The sequence below is a fragment of the Neoarius graeffei genome, chromosome 6 (genome assembly GCF_027579695.1).
Source record: "Neoarius graeffei isolate fNeoGra1 chromosome 6, fNeoGra1.pri, whole genome shotgun sequence".
Lineage (NCBI taxonomy): Eukaryota > Metazoa > Chordata > Actinopteri > Siluriformes > Ariidae > Neoarius > Neoarius graeffei.
In genome coordinates this window covers 85712016-85725534 of record NC_083574.1, presented here as the reverse complement: position 1 = coordinate 85725534, position 13519 = coordinate 85712016, and the positions used below count along the sequence as shown (strand labels likewise).

General features: G+C 43.0%; 1 protein-coding gene across 2 annotated transcripts in view; it reads left to right on the top strand.

Moving 5' to 3' along the window:
* LOC132888126 (transcription initiation factor TFIID subunit 4-like) overlaps nt 1–13519 on the top strand; it is a 275470-nt gene that overhangs the window by 120485 nt on the left and 141466 nt on the right. For both annotated transcript variants that reach the window (XM_060924138.1, XM_060924137.1), the window contains one exon: nt 110–166. In XM_060924138.1, coding sequence (XP_060780121.1) covers nt 110–166 — 57 coding nt within the window. The remainder of the gene's footprint in view (nt 1–109; nt 167–13519) is intronic.

Genomic DNA, 13519 nt, shown 5'->3' with positions numbered 1-13519 from the left:
TATTTTAGTGCACACCTCTATAGAGGAGCGAATCTCCACCACAGCTGTTAACCTTTCTCTCTCTCTCTCTCTCTCTCTCTCTCTCTCTCTCTCTCTCTCACACACACAGAGTCGCTCGAGGCAGGAGGACCCAGAGCAGGCTCGTTTGAAGCAGAAGGCAAAAGAGGTGAGAGCACTGCTGATCATTACCCCTGACATTTCAAGGCTTCGCTGGATTAATTTTTCATGCAGCACTACATATGTAATGCCATTTAAAGTCTGACTCTTTAGAAAAAAGTTGGAAGTATTATTTCCACTGATTGATGTTCACGGATTGGTCTCTCTCTCTCTCTCGCTTTCTCTCCCTCCTCAGTGTGCTGAGTTTATTAATTGCAGGATTTTTTTTTTTTAACAGTTAAATCAGGTCGTTGTTTGAAGGTGCAGTTCGAGTCTTTTTCCACTTCCCAGTTTGATGATCCCATTTACACCACAAAGACGCTCCGGCGTCTTTTAGGCTGCCGATTACGTGTGCATATACAGTACGTTCACATGAGAAATGCTGACTTAGAGGTTTCCTGCTTTTAGTTTTTCCTATTGATTTTATATCTGACCAATTAAAAAGTCGCGCTGCTCCCAGTGGATCTGCTCGTGTACTGTGGACCAGCAAGCCTGCTTATTTTGCACTGGAGGGAAAGAATGGTATATCAACCTCGTTATTTGGAATTTGTCACGTTGTTTGTGGTAATTTGTGGCGCATATTAAATTAGGGCTGATGGGTAAGATGGTGATTAGGATCTGAGCGATCCTGACAACAATAAAAAAAAAAAAGGTTTGTGATTTCTGATAACTGATATTCTGTCCACATTTACTGGATATGAGCAATCGTGAGCTCTGATTGGCTACTCTACTACGAGGATATCAGCTCATATACTATACCATGAGTAGAGAGAAACAAAAATGGCGGCGCATGTTGCTGAACCAACCGAGGATGAAATAAAAACTACTAGAAAACAACCCCCCCCCACAAAAAAAAAAAACAAAAAACAAAATATGGAATGAAAGTATTTGACTATAAGAATGTATTTTTTTTTTTTAAATTATTTTTCAAGAATTATTACATCATTTTTCACAAATTGCTCCTGTCATTTCGCTGGTTTGTTTCCGTTCATCGTTAAGCATGAAATCTTGTTTAATTTTTTTAGACTGGTTCAAAATCTCAAAGAAGTTTGAAAATTACAGAACTGAAATGTCCAAGGAAGGATAAAGATGTCTGTTGATGTAAATCTTGTCAAATTTGAATATTTGACGACGCATGTATGCAATTTGTCAGGTGTCCGCCTAAGCGGAAATAATTTTGTCGGACGTTTTGTGTAAAGTTTTTATTTATCACATTTGCACGCTGTAAAAAAAAAAAGATATCTTAGCAAGTGAAAATAGTTGAAACGATCCATCCATCCGTTATCTGTAGCCGCTTTATCCTGTTCTACAGGGTCGCGGGCAAGCTGGAGCCTATCCCAGCTGACTACGGGCGAAAGGCGGGGTACACCCTGGACAAGTCGCCAGGTCATCACAGGGCTGACACATAGACACAGACAACCATTCACACTCACATTCACACCTACGCTCAATTTAGGTGGGGTTTACATTAGACCGTATCAGCGGATCACCAGATTAACGTTTTTAAAACGATTAGCGTGCACACAGCAACGCCAATACACGATTCGCGTGCACACAGCAACGCCAATACACGGATACGCTCGGCTCCGCAGGCATCCTGCGCTCCAAATCACTCCGCCCTGAACAGCGAGTGCCCTCTGGAGGGTGCGCACTCCGGCCCTGCGCAGCTCACAGAGCGCGCGAGTGAAGCGCACGAGCAGTGATTCGGGACAAATAGCAGGAAGTGAAAGCCCGCGCCGTTTTTCAGCAGTCGCGTCACATGACCAACGTGGCATGACTAACGCCAGCGAATCAGGAAGGTAGATGTCACAGTGACGTTGTCCAATGACGACGTCAGCTAGAGCTCAGCACAGCGTATCCTCGTATCTCAATGTTTACACAGCACCGGATCAGATACGAACTGGGTTGAATACGTGGGCCCTGGCGGATTCAAGTTGTTCCGCCTGTGAAGTCGTTTCCCGGCGTTTTAATGTGAACGGACAGTGCATCCGCGACAAAAACGAGACGGATACGGTCTAATGTAAACACCACCTTAGAGTCACCAGTTAACCTAACCTGCATGTCTTTGGACTGTGGGGGAAACCGGAGCACCCGGAGGAAACCCACGGGGAGAACATGCAAACTCCGCACAGAAAGGGCCTCGCCAGCCACGGGACTCGAACCCGGACCTTCTTGCTGTGAGGCGACAGCGCTAACCACTACACCACCGTGCCACCCTGAAACGATCTAGTATTTCCTATTAGAATACAAGACACCAATTCTGAGATTATTAAACCTAGTTCTAGATTGCAACCAACTTATTCTAAGATGTCTTATCAAGTAAAAATATGTCCATGCAGCAAGATAATTTCACTAGTATTAAGTCATTTGCCCCTCAAATCCAGTTTTCAATTTTTTGCGGTGCAAAAAATAAAAATGCTCTGTTTCCCAAAATCCAGTGAATGTGGGTAGAATAAAACAGCTATTCCACTCAATCTCATCGTACATGGCTTATAGACAATTTGGTGCTACGCGCCTCATGTACGACTCGATTTTGTGGAATAACTGTTAATTGATTTATTGCGAAGGTTGTTTTTGTCTGGGTGGCACGGTGGTGTAGTGGTTAGCACTGTTGCCTCACAGCAAGAAGGTCCAGGTTCGAGCCCCGTGGCCGGCGAGGGCCTTTCTGTGCGGAGTTTGCATGTTCTCCCCGTGTCCGCATGGGTTTCCTCCGGGTGCTCCAGTTTCCCCCACAGTCCAAAGACATGCAGGTTAGGTTAACTGGTGGCTCTAAATTGACCGTAGGTGTGAATGTCAAGTCAAGTTTATTTGTACAGCGCTTTTAACAATAAACATTGTCGCAAAGCATCTTTACAGAATTCGAACGACTTAAAATATGAGCTAATTTTATTCCTACTCTGTCCTTAATGAGCAAGCCTGTGGCGACGGTGGCAAGGAAAAACTCCCTCAGACGACATGAGGAAGAAACCTCGAGAGGAACCAGACTCAAAAGGGAACCCATCCTCATTTGGGCAACAACAGACAACATGATTATAACATTAACAGTCCTAACATAAAGTCAGCTTCGTTGATGCTATAACCCCCTCACCGACGGAAACCCGAGCGCAAAACCGTTCAACAACAGCAGTCCCAAAGTCAGCAAGTCAACTGCAGTCCCCAGCCACAAAAGCACCACTACAAGAGTCCAGAGCATCCTCCAGGCGCGACCCCCAACTGTCCACATGGGGCCGCCCTCCACAGGAGCGATGCGATGAGACTCCAACCAGACACAGGGCACCAGGATGGATCAGGCAGGTCCAAGGAGCGGAAAAGGTCAGCATCTCGATCCCAGGACCAACATGTAACTCCGAGGGACAGATTTGGGGGGGAGGAACAAAAAAAAACACCACACAGGTTGTTAGGTATGCCCAATGTCACCTGAATAAGTAGGAACAGTATACATATTGCACTGAGTACAAGCAGGCAACTATGTGAGTTTGAATGTGAGTATGAATGGTTGTTTGTGTGAATCCTGCGATGATCTGGTGACTTGTCCAGGGTGTACCCTTCTCTCACCCATAGTCACCTAGGAATGGATGGGCTCCTGCTTGCCCGTGACCCTGTACAGGATAAGCGGCTGCAGATAATGGATGGATGGATTGTTTTTGTGCGTCAGGTTTGTTACACCACACACGGTCGTTCTCTGCCATAGGTGTCGCTTTATTATTTGTAGCTAGTAGATGGCAGTATGTGCAGTTTTATAAAACACATCAGGAGGACACACCTGACAGTCCAGTTTGATCTGGTTTTTTGAAGCTAATTAGCTAAATTGAAGATAAGTACAACCCCGATTCCAAAAAAGTTGGGACAAAGTACAAATTGTAAATAAAAACGGAGTGCAATAATTTACAAATCTCAAAAACTGATATTTTATTCACAATAGAACATAGACAACATATCAAATGTCAAAAGTGAGACATTTTGCAATTTCATGCCAAATATTGGCTCATTTGAAATTTCATGACACCAACACATCTCAGAAAAGTTGGGACAGGGGCAATAAGAGGCTGGAAAAGTTAAAGGTACAAAAAAGGAACAGCTGGAGGACCAAATTGCAACTTATTAGGTCAATTGGCAATAGGTCATTAACATGACTGGGTATAAAAAGAGCATCTTGGAGTGGCAGCGGCTCTCAGAAGTAAAGATGGGAAGAGGATCACCAATCCCCCTAATTCTGCGCCGACAAATAGTGGAGCAATATCAGAAAGGAGTTCGACAGTGTAAAATTGCAAAGAGTTTGAACATATCATCATCTACAGTGCATAATATCATCAAAAGATTCAGAGAATCTGGAAGAATCTCTGTGCGTAAGGGTCAAGGCCGGAAAACCATACCGGGTGCCCGTGATCTTCGGGCCCTTAGACGGCACTGCATCACATACAGGCATGCTTCTGTATTGGAAATCACAAAATGGGCTCAGGAATATTTCCAGAGAACATTATCTGTGAACACAATTCACCGTGCCATCCGCCGTTGCCAGCTAAAACTCTATAGTTCAAAGAAGAAGCCGTATCTAAACATGATCCAGAAGCGCAGACGTCTTCTCTGGGCCAAGGCTCATTTAAAATGGACTGTGACAAAGTGGAAAACTGTTCTGTGGTGAGACGAATCAAAATTTGAAGTTCTTTATGGAAATCAGGGACGCCGTGTCATTCGGACTAAAGAGGAGAAGGACGACCCAAGTTGTTATCAGCGCTCAGTTCAGAAGCCTGCATCTCTGATGGTATGAGGTTGCATTAGTGCGTGTGGCATGGGCAGCTTACACATCTGGAAAGACACCATCAATGCTGAAAGGTATATCCAGGTTCTAGAGCAACATATGCTCCCATCCAGACGACGTCTCTTTCAGGGAAAACATTGCATTTTCCAACATGACAATGCCAAACCACATACTGCATCAATTACAGCATCATGGCTGCGTAGAAGAAGGGTCCGGGTACTGAACTGGCCAGCCTGCAGTCCAGATCTTTCACCCATAGAAAACATTTGGCGCATCATAAAACGGAAGATACGACAAAAAAGACCTAAGACAGTTGAACAACTAGAATCCTACATTAGACAAGAATGGGTTAACATTCCTATCCCTAAACTTGAGCAACTTGTCTCCTCAGTCCCCAGACGTTTACAGACTGTTGTAAAGAGAAAAGGGGATGTCTCACAGTGCTAAACATGGCCTTGTCCCAACTTTTTTGAGATGTGTTGTTGTCATGAAATTTAAAATCACCTAATTTTTCTCTTTAAATGATACATTTTCTCAGTTTAAACATTTGATATGTCATCTATGTTCTATTCTAAATAAAATATGGAATTTTGAAACTTCCACATCATTGCATTCTATTTTTATTTACAATTTGTACTTTGTCCCAACTTTTTTGGAATCGGGGTTGTAGATATGAAGCCTGCAGAAAGGAAGTGACTGCAGCGTTGCTGAGCAATAAGTTATTTGTTAAAATGTCCTGCTGTGTGAACAGTGAAGAGCGTTTTAAAACTTTTTTTTTTTTTTCTCGCAGACTGCTGCAGTGTCTAAACACACTTACTCAACCTGCGACCATCTGGACGAACTAGTCTCAGCCCACTTCCAATCTTGTATTGACCCAAATAAAGGAAGTGAACCAAAGTTGCTGTGCTTTTGTGGGTTTGTTGGCTTTTTAAAAAAATTTTAGATGTGAGCTGCTAAACAGATCACGAGACTCAAAACTAGCTTCAATGAGGCTGGAGCTCATACCGACCACTGTTGTGTGTGAGTTTGAAATCTGATCACTCCCATAGGAGGAGTAGCGATTTTTGTGAAATTGCACATGACCCCTGTGTAGCCGCATCCATGGTAGGTGGCGCGACCTGGTGAACAATTCTTGTTGGAATATGCCTTTAGAGTCTTCTGGATGAGTTTCAGTGAAAATGTCCCAGCGGTTTACGAAGAGTAGCGTTTAATGTGACGAGTCACCCAAAAATTTCAGACGTCCATAAAATCGTAAATATGACCGGTGGCGCCACCATCTTAACAACTTTTATACACACCAACCTGGGGAACATTGTATGAGAGTTTGATCAAAATCTGATCACTCCTAATGGAGGAGTAGCGATTTTTGTAAATTGAGGACAGACGATGACGGACAGAAGACGCGTGATTGCGAAGCTCATGCGGCCTGGCCTGTGGCCGGATGAGCTAAAATAAAAATGAGCCCGAAAGAGCTGCAGAAATCTGGACATTTAACTACAACCCCGATTCCAAAAAAGTTGGGACAAAGTACAAATTGTAAATAAAAACGGAATGCAATGATGTGGAAGTTTCAAAATTCCATATTTTATTCAGAATAGAACATAGATGACATATCAAATGTTTAAACTGAGAAAATGTATCATTTAAAGAGAAAAATTAGGTGATTTTTAAATTTCATGACAACACATCTCAAAAAAGTTGGGACAAGGTCATGTTTAGCACTGTGAGACATCCCCTTTTCTCTTTACAACAGTCTGTAAACGTCTGGGGACTGAGGAGACAAGTTGCTCAAGTTTAGGGATAGGAATGTTAACCCATTCTTGTCTAATGTAGGATTCTAGTTGCTCAACTGTCTTAGGTCTTTTTTGTCGTATCTTCCGTTTTATGATGTGCCAAATGTTTTCTATGGGTGAAAGATCTGGACTGCAGGCTGGCCAGTTCAGTACCCGGACCCTTCTTCTATGCAGCCATGATGCTGTAATTGATGCAGTATGTGGTTTGGCATTGTCATGTTGGAAAATGCAAGGTCTTCCCTGAAAGAGACGTCGTCTGGATGGGAGCATATGTTGCTCTAGAACCTGGATATACCTTTCAGCATTGATGGTGTCTTTCCAGATGTGTAAGCTGCCCATGCCACACACACTAATGCAACTCCATACCATCAGAGATGCAGGCTTCTGAACTGAGCGCTGATAACAACTTGGGTCGTCCTTCTCCTCTTTAGTCCGAATGACACGGCGTCCCTGATTTCCATAAAGAACTTCAAATTTTGATTCGTCTGACCACAGAACAGTTTTCCACTTTGCCACAGTCCATTTTAAATGAGCCTTGGCGCAGAGAAGACGTCTGCGCTTCTGGATCGTGTTTAGATACGGCTTCTTCTTTGAACTATAGAGTTTTAGCTGGCAACGGCGGATGGCACGGTGAATTGTGTTCACAGATAATGTTCTCTGGAAATATTCCTGAGCCCATTTTGTGATTTCCAATACAGAAGCATGCCTGTATGCGATGCAGTGCCGTCTAAGGGCCCGAAGATCACGGGCACCCAGTATGGTTTTCCGGCCTTGACCCTTACGCACAGAGATTCTTCCAGATTCTCTGAATCTTTTGATGATATTATGCACTGTAGATGATGATATGTTCAAACTCTTTGCAATTTTACACTGTCGAACTCCTTTCTGATATTGCTCCACTATTTGTCGGCGCAGAATTAGGGGGATTGGTGATCCTCTTCCCATCTTTACTTCTGAGAGCCGCTGCCACTCCAAGATGCTCTTTTTATACCCAGTCATGTTAATGACCTATTGCCAATTGACCTAATGAGTTGCAATTTGGTCCTCCAGCTGTTCCTTTTTTGTACCTTTAACTTTTCCAGCCTCTTATTGTCCCTGTCCCAACTTTTTTGAGATGTGTTGCTGTCATGAAATTTCAAAAATGTCTCACTTTCGACATTTATGTTGTCTGTGTTCTATTGTGAATACAATATCAGTTTTTGAGATTTTATAAGTTATTGCATTCCGTTATGTACAATTTGTACTTTGTCCCAACTTTTTTGGAATCGGGGTTGTAAAATAATAAAAAAAAAAAAACCTTTCATGTTCTGAGTGCTTGATTTATTTCCGTGATTGGATCCACATGCACTTGTTTACTTTTTTCCATGAACATATTTCCGAAGTATCTTGTGGGTGGAACTGCTTTTCACTACCGAGGACTCGCACGTCTTGTATTTTGTGCACACACACACACACACACACACACACACACCTTCCAGGGCTACAAATCCACTCGTGCTGATTTCACTCTGAATTTTAAAAAGGTCTTGCTGAAATTGTGCTTTTATTTAGCGTTCTTAGCGAGCAAGAACCGCCTGTTTTGCTTTCCCTCTCTCCGAGTGTAATGGTGTTCGTTTCTCGTTATGCTCTCTCCGGTTTTCATCACCTGATTGGCTGCAGGGGACAGAGCTGCTGTTTGTGTCGCGGCAGAGCCTGTTGTCGCCTGCTTTGCACATCTGCCCAAATTTTCTTCCGGAATAATGAGCACGCCGGCCGCTCGCTTCACTCTTGAAGGAGGGGTGTACCGGAGAAGGAAAGGAGAGTGTTCAGAGAGGCACGGGAAGCAAGGGCATGAGCTTTATCGCTCACTGAGAAAAGTATCAGCGATGGAAACACTGGGAGGTCTCCGGAGACTCGTTTACAAACAGCTACAGCCGACATCCTGAAAGACGAGGAGTTAGCTTGACACCTGGCTCGACATGTAACCCTTATAGCCATGCTTAGGTACAAGTGAAACGGAGTGCTGATTTTGTGTGTCAGGCAGGAAAGGTGGGGCTTAAGTTTGATTGACGCTTCCAAAGTCCTAAAAAAAGAAAGAGAAGGTCAGTGAAGGTGCTGCGTAGTAAAAGTGAGGCTCTAAAGTATTTGGGTTTGAGTGGAAGGTTTGGGGTTTACAGTACAAATAGGACGCGTGTGTGTGTGTTTGCAACAGACCTTGTGATATGAGGGCTGATCTCATTCCCATTCATCTCTTTCTGCCCTTCAACAACATTCAATTCTTCTTTTGGTGTCTCCAAACCAATAACACACACCGTTTGTGCTGAATGGTGTGTGTGTGTGTGTGTGTGTGTGCGTGAGTGAGAGAGAGAGAGAGAGAGAGAGACCCTTTCCTCTATCTATGGTTAGGCCCAATGGTCAGAGGGACTATTTTTAAAACGCCCACAGTGAAAATCAATGGCTGAAAACGAGGCTGTGTGTGTGTGTGTGTGTGTGTGTGTGTGTGTGTGTGTGTGTGTGTGTGTGTGAGCATTCAGAAACAAGACCCTCATCCTGATCATGACATTCTCTTATCAGATAGAGCGAGAGGGGTGTGAGGTATTGAGGGATGGTTGGGAGTGTCTGTAGGGTTGCTCGGTGGTGGGGTGAAGGGTGAGGGAGAGAGAACGAGTGACAGAGTAGAGAAAAAAAAGAGAGATGGCGAGTGAGGGATGGTCAGAACAAGAGCCACAGTATGCCCGGGCAGATATATCATCGTGTCAGGATGCGCAGACTCTCTCAGGCCACAGATTCATCATGAGTGGCCCGGTCTGGAGGCTACGGGACGAGAGGGGAGGAGAGTCGCCTCCGTCCTGAACACCTGGGTCACAGGCTACCTTTTTAACCCAGCGCGTGTGCACACACACACACACACACACACACACACACACACACACACACCCCTCCAGGTGCAGCGCTGAGGCCAGAGTATATTCGAACATAGCACAGCGCAGAGGAACTTCAGAAGAGCACTCGCAAAGCCAGCAGTGTGTGTGTGAGATTCCTGAGTGTGCATTACTGACACCGCCAGAGTTCACTAATAGACTTTGACTCTAGAGTATCAGCATGTCATTGTGAAACAGGAAGGAAGTGGAACAAGATCTAAACGCGCGTCCGATTAGCCCCTTCCATTATTCATTATGCTGCTTTCTGATTGGACAGTGTTTAATGGCGCATCTGACAAACAGTACATCAGAAGTGGGAAGATGGAGCTCGGATTGACGTCATTTTCCACATCAAAGTCGAAATAAAAAACAGTTGAGGGGAGGTTTTGTTTTTTTCCAGGTTGCAGGTTGGAAATTACGAGTTACAACCTTTAGTCAAATGCGGAAATAATTTCCTTCCCCATGCAGCTTCCTGCCAACTCTAAATGTTGAATGTGGTTTAACACTTCAGGACATTCTAGAATAGGAAAATAATCAGTGATGGGGTGGTGTGATATGGCCTGAATGAAGCGGAGTTAGCATTATCGTCTCGAAGCGTTTTAGTCCTCGAACCAGTGTCGTAGTCGAGTCACTAAACCTTGAGTCCGAGTCCAGTCTCGAGTCTCCAGTGTTCAAGTCCAAGTCATTCAAGAAAATTTCGAGTTGAGTCCGAGAACAAGACTCCACCCGCACCATTTGACGGTGGCTGTTGCTGCCTTTGTGATACTGTCTCTGCTACTGTGTTGGGCTAACGTTCCTGCTCGACTGTCCCGTTTTAGTTAATACGCTACAGATAAAAAGCTTGTTCATCGTTCAGCAAGCCCCGCCCACTATCAACAGGGCAAACAACCAGTGATGGACAGTAATGAAGTACATTTACAACCCCGATTCCAAAAAAGTTGGGACAAAATACAAATTGTAAATAAAAACGGAATGCAATAATTTATAAAATCTCAAAAACTGATATAGTATTCGCAATAGAACATAGACAACATATCAAATGTCGAAAGTGAGACATTTTGAAATTTCATGCCAAATATTGGCTCATTTGAAATTTCATGACAGCAACACATCTCAAAAAAGTTGGGACAGGGGCAATAAGAGGCTGGAAAAGTTAAAGGTACAAAAAAGGAACAGCTGGAGGACCAAATTGCAACTCATTAGGTCAATTGGCAATAGGTCATTAACATGACTGGGTATAAAAAGAGCATCTTGGAGTGGCAGCGGCTCTCAGAAGTAAAGATGGGAAGAGGATCACCAATCCCCCTAATTCTGCGCTGACAAATAGTGGAGCAATATCAGAAAGGAGTTCGACAGTGTAAAATTGCAAAGAGTTTGAACATATCATCATCTACAGTGCATAATATCATCAAAAGATTCAGAGAATCTGGAAGAATCTCTGTGCGTAAGGGTCAAGGCCGGAAAACCATACTGGGTGCCCGTGATCTTCGGGCCCTTAGACGGCACTGCATCACATACAGGCATGCTTCTGTATTGGAAATCACAAAATGGGCTCAGGAATATTTCCAGAGAACATTATCTGTGAACACAATTCACCGTGCCATCCACCGTTGCCAGCTAAAACTCTATAGTTCAAAGAAGAAGCCGTATCTAAACATGATCCAGAAGCGCAGACGTCTTCTCTGGGCCAAGGCTCATTTAAAATGGACTGTGGCGAAGTGGAAAACTGTTCTGTGGTCAGATGAATCAAAATTTGAAGTTCTTTATGGAAATCAGGGACGCCGTGTCATTCGGACTAAAGAGGAGGAGGACGACCCAAGTTGTTCTCAGCGCTCAGTTCAGAAGCCTGCATCTCTGATGGTATGGGGTTGCATTAGTGCGTGTGGCATGGGCAGCTTACACATCTGGAAAGACACCATCAATGCTGAAAGGTATATCCAGGTTCTAGAGCAACATATGCTCCCATCCAGACGACGTCTCTTTCAGGGAAGACCTTGCATTTTCCAACATGACAATGCCAAACCACATACTGCATCAATTACAGCATCATGGCTGTGTAGAAGAAGGGTCCGGGTACTGAACTGGCCAGCCTGCAGTCCGGATCTTTCACCCATAGAAAACATTTGGCGCATCATAAAACGGAAGATACGACAAAAAAGACCTAAGACAGTTGAGCAACTAGAATCCTACATTAGACAAGAATGGGTTAACATTCCTATCCCTAAACTTGAGCAACTTGTCTCCTCAGTCCCCAGACGTTTACAGACTGTTGTAAAGAGAAAAGGGGATGTCTCACAGTGGTAAACATGGCCTTGTCCCAACTTTTTTGAGGTGTTGTTGTCATGAAATTTAAAATCACCTAATTTTTCTCTTTAAATGATACATTTTCTCAGTTTAAACATTTGATATGTCATCTATGTTCTATTCTGAATAAAATATGGAATTTTGAAACTTCCACATCATTGCATTCCGTTTTTATTTACAATTTGTACTTTGTCCCAACTTTTTTGGAATCAGGGTTGTACTTGAGTACTGAACTTTTAAGTGTTTTTTTTTTTTGGAAACTTATGACTTTAACTTCACTACATTTGACAGACAAATATCGTTCTTTTCACTCCACTACATTTCTATCAAGGTCCTTGTTACTATGAAGCGGCTTTGAAAGTGGAAGTTTTTTTTCTTTTCTTTTCTAAAACATGATTGTTTTTCCCCAGGTGACACTGAGACAGCCGATCAGTAATCACTAGGGTCACGTCGCATCCATAGACTGTATAAAATCAAGTTCAATGATTTCTCAGCAGCATCATTTGAACACGATCAGTTGATGGCAGAATGGAAGGAGGCGGTTCTTCTGAGGAACGCACGCCCTCATATGGCTTTACCTAGAACCCATGTTTCAGTTTTCAGAAAGGATTAAAGATTTGTTTTGTTTTAAATGTTTGCTTTGTTTGCCTAAAACAAACCACATCACGGCGTTCAAAAACTTGCCGTCCGACCTGCGGAAGCATATTGAGGGATATAAACGTTTTATTCCAAGAGAAAGCTTGCAATGAAGTTGTCTGTGCTTTTAGAGCTAGCGATAACGTTGCAATAGCCATGCGGTCTGGTTAGTCAAATGACTTTCTATGGATTTTCCTGCCAAGTTGCCATAGCCTTGTCCACGGCTAACGTTAACACATAGCTAGTTAACTTGGACACTGTTAGTTAGCATGTAAAAACAGCTACGCTAACATGAATAGCGTTAACTTATTTGAAGTGCTTTCAGAAATATGTTTTAGCATAATCTTGCCAAATAAACAGAATGTAGAAATCTTTCTTTTCTAGTAGCGTTAGCTACCGGATATGATTTCGAGTTTGAAAAGGGTTTGCTAGTATGTCAGGTGGAGTTTCACTGACTAGCTAGCTTAACGTTAAACCACCATGATGGCACAGCATGCGTTCATTTTGTGAATTCATATTTCTGTCTTTAGTAATGTTAACACTAGCTTTTGTGACTTTGAATAATTACTATAGCTACGATGCATTTTTTACCAGTAGCCAAAGAGAAAAACTAGCTAGTATCTTAATGATGATTCGAACACTGCCAGAGCTGTGTCAGAACACTACCATGCTGCTTTGTGGGGGTGAGTAAGAGTGTTAAAATAAAAAAAAAAATAAAAAATTGAAAATGACAGTGAAACTTTGTCAATTTAGTTGCTTCGTTTTGTAACATTCTACCAGGCGTTTATTCTACAGGTTCTACAAACTAGTCAGTAAATCCAGTCGGTTGTTTCGGAGGCATTAGGTTTTGTAAGCGTTGTGGCTATAATACAACGATGCGTTGACAGAAAATGTACTTTTAATACTTAAGTATTTTTAAAAGCAAGTACTTCAGTACTTTAACTTAAGTAAAAATTTGACTGGACAACTTT